A 12,088-nucleotide genomic window follows, 5' to 3' on the forward strand; every position below is an offset into this window, starting at 1 on the left:
AAATGCTCAGAAATCAGTTTTTGGCTTAATTTCACAAGATTTTAGGTTAAAAACTCAAATTGAGAAAAACCCTCTAAAAAATTCCCAAAAATCGGATAAGCCATTAGGGCTTTACCTTAGAGCTTTTGATTGCATTTTCCTTTCTAGAGACAATGCTAGATCGCTGGTTATTTATTTTCTTTATGATTATCTGGTTGCGCACTTTTAATACATTGATTGTTATTTTTTATTTTTAGAACGGTTATGTGGAATCTTAGCTTTTTCGATACGCTGCCCGGTACGTTAGTTTGCGAACATTCAAGTTTAGGTACCGAAAAAACACTAGTTAGATCGCTAGTGTAATCAAGTCCCCAAACTTTAGAATCTCTGGTTTTCACGCATATCGGGACGGCACTCCCACGTTTTGATTAAGGTTTCTAGCCAACTCTTAATTATGGCTAGTGGTGACTCCAATCGAATGCGTAAATTAAAAAATTCTCGTCACGCGAGGTATGAGGCTTGGGTGTGCCTCGGTCTTTGGATTAATGAACAATTTGGTTTGTCTTTCAAACTAATCAATCGTTATTCACATCCATCGACAAATACCTCTTGGCCTAACCTAATCTTAGCCCGGATCGAGAGGGGTAGGTCGCGCCAGTGTTAAACAAGGACACTTAGGTTCCTTAAAAATATAATGTCTGATAAGGAGGTTGGGCATTCATGAGCGACCAATAAAAGGTAATGTCATTGTTAATTCTTGGCTTTTTAATATTAATCACATATTATAACTTACAAGTATTTATTGGTTTGAATTATTGTAGGGACTTGTTCCTACATTAGTTGAGTTGATGCCATATATTGAACATAGAATGTAAGCAAGGCACATATATACAAATTGGGTAAAGAAGTATAAATGGGATAAACTCCATAAGCAATTTTGGCTCATACGTGGAAAGAATTCACAAATAGGGGTTGTTTGAGTTGACAAGAAAATGTTTTGCAGCATTATTCCAAACTAAACCTAAGTATTGAGGTAGAGCCTTTTATTTTAAGGAATTATCCACTAAGATCCTAAAAGGAATCCTATGTCTAATTCGAAAGTTACCAATTATTCCAACCTAGGCTATTAATTTATTCAAGCGATTTTCCTAAATCATAAGACTAGTTCTATGCCTAAGTGAATTTAAAGATTACTCAAACCAGGACACTAATCCTATGCCTAGGCAAATATAAGAGCTACCATGTTTTCTATAAAATTACTTGTTGAGAATAATACACTGTTTTGTAATCTCTCTTGAGAAGAGTAGAGTGCTTTATTAGTGCTTAAGATCGGTGGTGTGATCTACCAACTTTAGATTGAAGCAGAAGTAAACTAAGCTTGTATCCACTCAAGGATTACTAGTGGAATCCACTTGGTGGCTGTTAGTCTAAGAGAGTAGACGTAAACTTGTTCTAAGCTAAACCACTATAAATCTGCGCTCATATATCTCTCTATCTCTACTTATTATCTTAATTGTTTGATAGAAGCATTGCATTGATATTAGCATCTCATTCTCGCATATATCAAACTGTTCCTACATATATCAAGTTTCATTTATAACATATTCACCCACCTCTAGGTTAGATCACTAACCATAACAAAAAGAGCTTATAAATCCTTAAATTGCACTTTTAATGTAATTTAGGATTTAATTACAATATCCGGTGAAGATTGGGGATTTAAGTAAACTTATTGAAAGGTTTAGAATTGACTATAACTTTTCATAAAGGTTTAGTATTTGATTAAACTAATTGAAAGGTTTATGATTCTATTGAATTCCGTGCATAAGGCTGAGGACTTATGGTGCAGTTTTCTCAAATAAAAATTACACAAAAAGAGTCTTTAGATAGAGAAAAACCTAATTACTCGGTTATTTGCTTAGCTATAAATAATAGCAGAAACATATTTTATTTTCTGCAGACCTAAAAGACGAGCGAAGGTGTATGTTCCCCACATGCCGTTTATGATGGATTTCGTTGACCATGAAGTTCTATACATTATAAATACAATATTATTATACTGCACATATAATTTTTGTTAATCAAAATTGATTGCATACTTTTGCAAGCTACATCAACATATGTAAGAATAAGCAAGGTATAAATACTACTTTAGGATAATTACAAACAATTTCCTCATGTTTTGCTCTCATATCAAATGTCCTCGGTTTTCTGAAATTGCAATTTGCATCTTCCCAAAAAAAAAGTGTTTTCCCTCATGGACATACAAACCCTATATTTCTCCTCCTCATTCTCTTTTTTGGACGGGAAATTTGCGAAGGAAAATGACAATCTTGTGATTGGACATGCAAGCCCAACATCCCTTGAGATATGCTTTCGAGTTGGCTTGGGCCGTTTAACATTTCTTGTTTGACACAGCACTAAGGGTGAGCATGGTCCGAGTGGGCGGTTCCCACCTTGGAATCGGGAATCGCCGGCTAAGAACCGGTTCCGAAAAATTGGAATCAAGAATAGCCCGTTGGTTCCATGGATCCACCCAGGAACCAGACCGTCGGTCCGGTCCGGTTCCAGGGGCGGGTCCACGGAACCAGTCCCACCAAGCTACATGCAAATGGAGATGACCAAGAGCAAAAGAGGGAGGCAATGAATGGCCGAAGGCGTGGCTGTGAGTCAATAGGTATTGAACCTGAGAGTCGAAGCCGTAAGTGAGAGAAGAGAGACGATTCAAACAAGATGAGAGTAAGACGAGACGAGTACTCAGTTGATGGGCGTTGAGTTTCAATTAGGGATTTTAGGGTTTTCATTTTTCTTAAATTTTTTTCATTTTTTTTATGGGAAATTTTTCTTACAAATTATATATACAGGGAAAAGTGTCAAAAAAGTCCTAAACCTTTTGCATTTATGCCAATTTAGTTCTAAACCTTTTTTTGGTGCCAATTCAGTCCTAAACCTTTTGCATGTATGCCAATTCAGTCCTAAACATTTTTGTCTTTGTGCCAATTCAGTCCTTTCGATCAATTTTGGCCGGATTTTGCTGACGTGGACGCCGGCCGGTCACTGGCGCTGACGTGGACAACTTTTCATAATATTTTAATATTTTTTTGAATTTTTATTTATTATTTTATTCTTTCCTTTTATTTTCTTTTTTCCCTCCCTCCTTCCTCCAGCCGGTCGCTGGACCGGTGACCGGCCATAGGCCAAAGGCCAGCGAGGTCGACCTCGCTGACCACTGGCGAGGTTTGCCCTCGCCAGTGACGGTGAAGGCTAGCTTCGCCCAAGCCATGGCGAGGCTCGCCTTCGCCGTCACTGGCGACGTCGAACCTCGCCCAACCATGGCGAGGCTCGCCATTGCTAGCGAGGGCGAGCCTCACCAGTGGCCAGCGAGGACCTTGCCCGCCTCTGGCCTCTGGACAGGCGACCGACTGGAGGAAGGAGGGAGGGGAGGGAAAAAAAAGAAAAATAAATAAATAAACTCAAAAAAATATTAAAAAAAGTTCTCCACATCAGCGCTGGTGATCGACCAGCAGGCGTACACGTCAGTAAAAATCGAAAGGACTTAATTGGCATAAAGACAAAAAGATTTAGGACTGAATTGGTACAAATACAAAAGGTTTAGGACTGCATTGGCACCAAAAAAAGGTTTAGGACTAAATTGGAACCAATGCAAAAGGTTTAGGACTGAATTGACACCAAAAAAAAGGTTTAGGACTAAATTGGCATAAATGCAAAAGGTTTAGGACTTTTTTGGCACTTTTCCCTATATATATATATATATATATATATATATATATATATTATACCGGTCCAGTCCGAGTGGGCGGGTGGTCAGTTCCACACATGGAACCGAGAACCGGACCGGTACCCACTAGTTCCAAAAAATTAGAACCGGGAACTGGACTGGTTTCCTTGGGAACCACCGGTTCCGGGCTGGTCCGGTCCCCAGTTCTTTTACACACCCCTACACAGCATCGCGAAAACATGCAAGTAACAAATTGCCAACCCACATGCCAAACATCTATAGGCCCTCCAGATATGGTAATAAACCCCTTTCCAAAAGTAGTTTTTTTTCCTCTTTTGTAAGTGGGAAGGGAAGAAAAGAGTAGGGTAAAATTCGAAATGATTGAAACTAAGGCTCTGATTGTTTTGCAAATTTTTTTTTAGGAAAACATTTTTCTCATTTTCTATCATTTGGATCACTTAGGAAAGTGAGTTAATGGGAAATGTTATCCTAGTCAATTGAAAACCAATACTTAAATTCAAAAAAATGATTTTCTTTTTAAAAAATCATAAATCATTTTTCAAAATATGACTAAATATCGATACTTGGGCCTGAAAACTTTGCGCTTGGGCAGAGAAACCGTAATGCTCATTCTCGGGTCCCTAGTGTCCACGACTGGTCCCAGCACCTAGGCCCTCCGTCCCCGCCGCCAGTGCTTGAATCCATCGAGGCTAGGCCCAGGTCCATAAAAGTTGAGTGCAGAACCTCAACACCCATGCCTGGTCCCCTGCACCTGGGCCGAAGTCCATAAATATCGTGCCCAGATCCTCGGCGCTCAAGCTTGGGTCCCGGGTTCTAATGCTCGTGCTCAAATCCCTACTGCCTAAGCCTAGGTTAATCGAGGATGAGGCTTGGGACCCCAATGCCCACACCAGGGTCCATCAAGGTAGAAGCTCGAGAGCGTGATGCCCATGCCTGAGTTCCCAACACCTAGGCTAAGATCCACTAAGGCCGGGCCCGGTACCCCAATGCCAATGCTCGAATCCCACACACCCAAGCCGACGTCCATTGAGGCGGTGACTTGGGACCTTGGTGCCTGTGCCTGGGTCCATCAAGGCTCGGGCTCGACCTCAATGGACCCGAGCCCAATCGTCGAGGACTCGAGCATGGGAACAAGCATCCTGGGCCCAACAAGTGATGGACCAAGGCTCGAGTGTCAAGGACCCAAGCCCGAGCGCTAGTTCCCCAACCTGGCCTCTATGGACCCAGGGCCTAGGCTCGGGCACGGAGGTCCCACGCTCAGCTTTTGTGGACCAAGGCCTAGGTGCTAGGGATCTAAGCATGGGCACAAGGGCTTTGGGTCCGACCTTAATTTGTAGACTTGGGACCGGTGCTTGTGCTCTCACTCGAGACCCAAGTGCCCGTGCTCGGGTCTTCGGCGCCTGGGTCGCGATTCGTCGAGGCTGGACCCGGGATCTTAGTGCCCGTGCTTGGTTCCCTAGCTACCCATGCCACCATGCGCAAGTTATTAGGACCCGAATAATGTATGTGTATTTATTAAAATCAAATCAGATTTTCCTTTCTAAACGCCGGAAAATGTTTTCTAGTTCTTTTTCAGGTTTCGGCCAAACATCGGAAAATATTGTCATTTTCCTAAAAAATGAATCCCAATAAATTATTTTCCATAAATGTAACATTTTCCGTTAAACAAACGGAGCCTAAAAGCAAACTCTTAATAATTATTAATGCATTTTTCGCATTCTTTAATGCATGGTGTATTTCCAAATCAAGATTTAAGCAAAATGTTGAATTTCACAAATATAATACTAACTATTGCAATTACAACTTAATTCTAATATTACCTCAACTAAGTCGCTACATTCTCTTACTAATTTAAGCTATATTTTTCTTTCATCCACAAATGAATATATTATTCTTCACGAATAAATTAATTTTCAAGTTATGGAACACCAGTAAATTATGGTGACTCTGGATAGGAATAACCTATGTTTTGCTTGTTCATAAGACAATAAATATGACAGCAAGGAACCATTGGAGGTTCATGTTTTAGTCACACAAAGGAAGGAGAATTAAAGAACTTGCCTTGCCAGTAAAACCTAATCCATATATGGTAATAAGGTTCCAAAAACAGTATTAGAAATCTCGAAATGTCTCAGAAATATGATTATATATGTGTGTTAAAATGGATCCTCGAGTTCTTCACATTGTATTCTGCAATTGAGCAAAGCAAGAGATTATAGAAACTTCGCCGCTGAAGGAATTAATCATGGGTCGACGCAAGATCGAGATAGAGATGGTGACAGACAGCAGCACGAGGCAAGTGACTTTCTCGAAGCGAAGAACCGGGCTTTTCAAGAAGGCTAACGAGCTTGCCATCCTATGCGCTGTCCAGATTGCGATCATCGTGTTTTCCCCTGGAGGCAAACCCTTTTCGTTCGGGCATCCGAACGTCGAATCCATCGTTCATCGATTCCGAAATCAGGAACAGACCCCGGATGAGGGTACAAGCAAAGACGCTGAATCTCATGACAAGAGCATGACCGATGATAATCTAAACCAGCGACTCCTCGATCTACTGAAGCGGCTGAACGCAGAGGAGAAGCGAGGAGAGACGCTCGAGAAGGTGGTGAAAGCGAAACGAGCTGCCAAAGGCCAACCCCCAGTCGATCAACTCGGATTGCCCGAACTCCGCGTGTTGAAGAGCTCGTTGGAAGACCTTCGGGAGAAACTGCAGGATCGTATCAAGGACATGGAGGCGATTTCATCGTTGTTACTTCTCGCAGAACATCAGCCGATGTTGTAAATTATTCAGAGATCTGGGTTTAGAAACTTGCTATTGTATGCTGTGCCTTCCATATAACGATAATTTTGGTTACAAGTAATTAAATTGTTCCTAAAATTGATTTGCATTAAATTATTTGTGATTTTGTTTTCCTAATATTAAGGTTTTGGAGCAAGTTATCCTTGGCCATCCTTACTCGAGCCAGATCTTTCTGGACTACGCATGCATACCCATCGTTTTAAGTCGGATCTTCAATCGAATTTAGTTGAAGACTACTTCATAAGTAGCTGTTGTTATGATATGTCTTCATCGTCGACATGAAAAGCGCAATTTTTCGCAAAACGACCGAATTCTCATGGGAGATTTCCTATTTGGGATGTCCGACGTTTGTCCGACGGACATCCCGATTTGTAAATTTCACAAAGAGGAATTGGACTAGTTGCTATTTAGGGCGCATGCATATCCAAGTTAAAGTCGGCAATATAAATCAAAATGGGAAAGTCGGATTTGGATTTGCATTTGGTGACCGACTAATCAATTTTGTGTTTGACCAGGTTTGGGCTCTGGATTCATATCTATCTATACCTTTCATGGGTTTGCCACTTTTGCCTTGTTGATGCGCAGTTGATGGGGAGTTATCGGGTCTTTGGAATTTTTCGGGCGACTGGTGGAGAATAATGGATGAATTACATCCCACCAAGTTAGCATTGAAGCCGTGAAAATCATGTGATAAGATTTTGGTATAATTTTTAGAAAGTCTTAAATTTATTGTACGGTGGCATAGTCTAGTCTAGGCAAGGGCATTGCGGACCTCGCTGGCGATAGGTGAGAGCGTCGGGCCCTTGCCCGGATCAAGTGATAGCTAACACCCTCGCCTGTTGGCTGGCGAGGGCCGTGACTCCCTTATCTATTGGCCAGTGAGGGCCACGACGCCCTCGCGAAGATCCAAGCAAAGGGCTCGCAACCCATGCCTGTGGCCGGCGAGGGCGTAGCGGCCCTCATTAGTTCGGGCAAGGGCCCGACGCTCTTGTCTATTGGCTAGTGAGGACCACGATGCCCTCGCCTATGGCTGTCGAGGGCGTAGCGACCCTCATTAGTTCGGGCAAGGGCCCGACGCTCTCGTCTGTTGGCTGGTGAGGACCACAATGCCCTCGCCTGTGGCCGTTGAAGGCCACGACATCCTCGCTAGCCCACAATTGGGAAAAAAAAAAAGAAATGAAAGAAAAGAAGAAAAAGAGAAAAAAAGGGAAAAACAAAAAAGTAATAAAAAATTCAGAAAAAATTTAAAAATTATCCACGTTAGGTCGGTTGTGCCATGTAGGATGACTGGTGTCCATGTCAGCGATTTCCAGCCAACGATTTCTGACCAAAAATGGCCAGAATGACTATATTGACAAATCGTTAAACGGTTTATGACTCAATTGGTATAATTGAAATGTTTATGATTGAATTAATATAAGTACAATAGATTTAGGATTTTCCTTTTGTACTTTTTCCTCGACCTAACCAAGTATCACTTGATTTATTTCCTCAATCCTTTTTTTTTCGCTCTATCACTTGCTTTCCACAACATCCAGAATATGGAGAAGCAAGTTATCACATTGTCAATAAAGTAATTATGTGTTACAGAATATAGAAAATTTCCACTTTTATATGTTTGAAATTTTTCAAGGATAATTCGAGCATTGATTGACTTGCTAACACAAGAAATTAGGAATTCATAAGACACTTTCTCGCTTCTAGTTTTATCATTTGAGATTTCCCAATTTAAACACTAGTTTTTTTTTTTGTTGAAAGAAAATTTCATTCATTTCTCATAATCAACATGAAAGGAACATATAAAGCTTCAAAGCAAAGCAAATCTCAAAAGAAGTGCAAAATAAAACAAAAGAGCACAGCTTGCAGTTATAAGTACGCTCTCATCCCAAAAGACTAGATCTATTATAGTATCAAAAAACAATCAGCTGCCGATTACCAGAACCGTCAATGATAATAGGCACATGCCGAGATCTTCTCTTTCAGAAACTATGGCTTACAGTGCACACCTAAGTTTGGCGTTCTCAACACCATCGTCATACAGAGATAAAAACAACAACAACACGTTGAACCACTACAAATCCAAGGCCTCTAAGGCTGCGCATGGCAACGATTCTGTGCCCGGGAACAGATTATGCTCATAAATGATTCTTTTTTATTCCGTGTTCGAAAACAATTTCTAAGCATTTTAAAGCGTTTGGTAACTGCCCAAAATTTCTATTCTTAGAATAGAAAAAGAACATAAATGCATTTGGTAACTACACAAAATTTCTTTTTATTAATAATATTTTGAATTTTTTAATATTTCTTTCTTTTTTTTCCTTTTTTTTCTTTTTTTTCTTTTTTTTCTTTCCTTCCTTGGCCATGGCCGGTTGCCGGCTCCGGCAATCGGCCACACGCCAGGGCCGGGGAGGGCGTCGCGGGCGTCGCCGTTGCCCTCGCTGGTCGCGACGGCAAGGTCGGCCTTGCCTTGGCTAGGCGAGGCTCGACCTCGCCCAGATCTAGCGAGGCCGATCTCGCCGTCGCCAAATCTGGGCGAGGCCTCGCTGTCGTGGCCGCAAGCCGCCCTCGCCGGCCCTGACTAGTGGCTGCGGTCGGCCGAAGGCAGGCGATGGCAGGCTGGCGGCAGGTCGGGAAGAAGAAAAATAACAAACCAAGAAAAAAGAAGAAAACCAAGAAAAATCAGAAATGGAAAAATTGTTCCAGAATCAAGAAACTACTTTTTTTTGCTTCTTGATTCTGTTCCAAAACTGATTTTGGGAACAATTTTTTGCAAAATTGTGTCCAAGCACAAAAAATTTAACAAACGGATTTCTGTTCCCAAATTGATTCTGGGAACAAAAAAACAGAAATTTTCACTATTTGATAAGTTGCCAAACGGGCCCTAAGAAACTCTCATATGGAGAGAGAAAAGCTCACAGATTTGATCTACACATAAATTGGGAGAGGATAGATTCTGCCCAATCTCGGAGAAGTCATAGAGCCACATTTCAGGCATTTTGCTGGCTGGACCAGTGATGACGTTCTCACAAAATTTTTAGCCTCAAGGAAATTTTTTCACCACGACGAGCGAAGAAAGCAATGACAATGAGGGAAAGAAGACGCCAAAGAAAGTGAGAAAAAACTCCCACGTTACATCGGGAGAGAATATAATAGGAAATCAAGGCCCGAAAAAGAAAAGCAGAGCAATGCCAGCTCTCAACTTCAACCTGCAGGTGATGTTTCTTTAAGGGAGGGTTTTTTGGGAAAGATGTTTGTAAAACGAACTTATTTTGTATCCTATTAAGAATGAAACATTTTTCTTGTGCGCTTAGTTGTACATTCGTTTTCCTTCCAATTCCAACAAACTAGTGATACTACTTAATGACAAGTCAGATTAACAAATAAAAGTAATTGTTAGAATACGTCTCAAGTTTGAATCTGTAAGCAAAATCCAAATCAAATCGGATCATGCGGACTACTCAAAATCCAATGCAAGTTGAACGTCTAAAAGCATGGGAGCGGAAGTCCATATTCACTTAAAGAATTTCCTTTTTGGTTATGTATGTTTCCAAAAGCATGAGTTTATGTATATTTGTTTCATCCATAAAGTGAAAAATCTTTCATAAAAAATATTGACTTAGGTTTTTTGCGAGAAGTGGTTCTATATTGATCTTGGACAGGCATGCAAGATTGCATATACTCTAATTACGGCTAATAAGTGCTTTTTTTATCTTGACAATCATTATTCACAAACGATTACAACTTCCATGGTCATCGGGATGGCTTTGGCACTATAATTGTCACTAGGCATAATATTTGGTACCCCTCCAGCTAAATTCGACATTCTCCTCACCTTTCAATATTTAGCAAATTTTGAACCAGAAATGTCAACAAGTTTCATCAATTGATGACGCTCCTCATAGACAGCTCTCTTCACATTGGTAATTGATACTTGCAAGACAATCTTCATGTCGACCACTTTATTGCTTGGCGACTTAATTATGACCAATCATTACTATCTTCGATTGAATCCATCATTTGTCAACAATAAAAGTTTGTCATTTTTTGGTATAAACATATATCTCTTTAAAAATGGGTTGAATAATTAATAATTTTGTTAAATATTTAGAAAATCATCAGCATCTCTGGGATTTGGAAGAGAGGTGCATTTCATGTTTATACTCTTTAGGGATAAGTATATTAGAAGTTCTTAAACTAATTATGAAAGTGCAATTGAGTCATAAAACTTTTAAAAAATACAATTAAGACCTAAAACTTGTCGCAAAAAGTGCAATTGAGTCCTAAAACTTTCAAAAAGTTCAATCAAGTCCTAAAGCTTGTCAAATTAGTCCAATCAAGTCCTTCCGTTGATTGCACTTTTTGAAAGTTTTAGGACTCCATTGTATTTTCGTGAAAAGTTTTAAGGCTTGATTGTACTTTTTAAAAGTTTTAGAACTCATTTGCAATTTTGTGACAAGTTTTAGGCTTTCAGTGCATTTATCCATACTCTTTATCTCACACGATTGAAAGCTACTTTTGCATTTTCTGCTACCACCTCGTAAAAATCACCATGTGGGATCGAGCTGCACATTTTTTAAAGTAGTCCAGATTCCGAGCAAAGGCTTCCTCTTTTGATCTTCACTCTCATGAATCTTCATCTTCAACTTCTTACTCAATCTGGTGGTCATTTCTAGCCTTTATCCATATGGCGATGATGCGAATGCAATCAAGTGGGTAATGTTTCTAGCCCATAAGCATGATGCTTTCAATCCTTCGTAAAGTTTGCATGAAGAGTTCAAAGCGAAACCTTCTCATAATATTGTGATGAAAATGGTCTGGTCACAATTTCTCTACTGCCTACTGCCTATGCTTCTTAACAAAATGATTTTGCTGAAAGAAGAAATCGTTCTCTCCAAAAAATGGCAAGTACCATGATGATAGAAAGTGTTTCTACTTACTTTTAGGCAAAAGCTATTGCCATAGCTTGCTATATCATGATCATAGTACTTTGGAGACCATTGTTGGAGAAAACACCCTATGAAATCTACAAAAGTAGAAAGCCGACCATTTCATACTTTCACTTGTTTGGGTGCAAATGTTACATTCTCAAAAATGTCAATGACAATGCTAGGAAATTTGATCCCCCGGCAAGTAAAGGTATTTTTTTTTGCTACTCATTTTCTAGTAGAGCATATCATGTGTTTAACAAAGTATATCAAGAAGTGGAGTATTCCATAAATACCCTGTTTAAGGATAATAGCTGATGATAATGAAGAATTCATGCCGATGCCTACATAGGCTAACGATATCCATCAACAAAGACAACCGGAAGCTATATTAAAATCCTACATTTTTACCAAAGCATTTGAGGTTCAAGACAGATCATTTTAAGGAACATATCCTTGGAGAAATTGATGAAGAATCAAAACCAGGTCTTCATTCCAAGAATTGATGAATCCCTTGGCATTTATTTCTAAGATCAAACCCAAGGAAATTGATGAAGCTATTGTTAACAAAAGCTGAATCGAAACTATGCAAGAAGAGATATATCAGTTCAAAGTCAACGAAGT

General features: G+C 40.0%; 1 protein-coding gene across 1 annotated transcript; it reads left to right on the plus strand.

Moving 5' to 3' along the window:
- The first annotated feature begins 5,952 nt into the window (after positions 1–5,952).
- LOC115688912 (agamous-like MADS-box protein AGL29) lies at positions 5,953–6,521 on the plus strand. The gene has a single exon (XM_030614870.2). The coding sequence runs from the start codon at positions 5,985–5,987 to the stop codon at positions 6,519–6,521; it is 537 nt and encodes a 178-aa protein (XP_030470730.2). The 5' UTR covers positions 5,953–5,984.
- The last annotated feature ends 5,567 nt before the right edge of the window (positions 6,522–12,088 follow it).

The sequence above is a fragment of the Syzygium oleosum genome, unplaced genomic scaffold (assembly GCF_021117445.2).
Source record: "Syzygium oleosum isolate NSW1041296 unplaced genomic scaffold, Sole_v2.1 Sole_v2.18, whole genome shotgun sequence".
Classification (NCBI taxonomy): Eukaryota; Viridiplantae; Streptophyta; class Magnoliopsida; order Myrtales; family Myrtaceae; genus Syzygium; species Syzygium oleosum.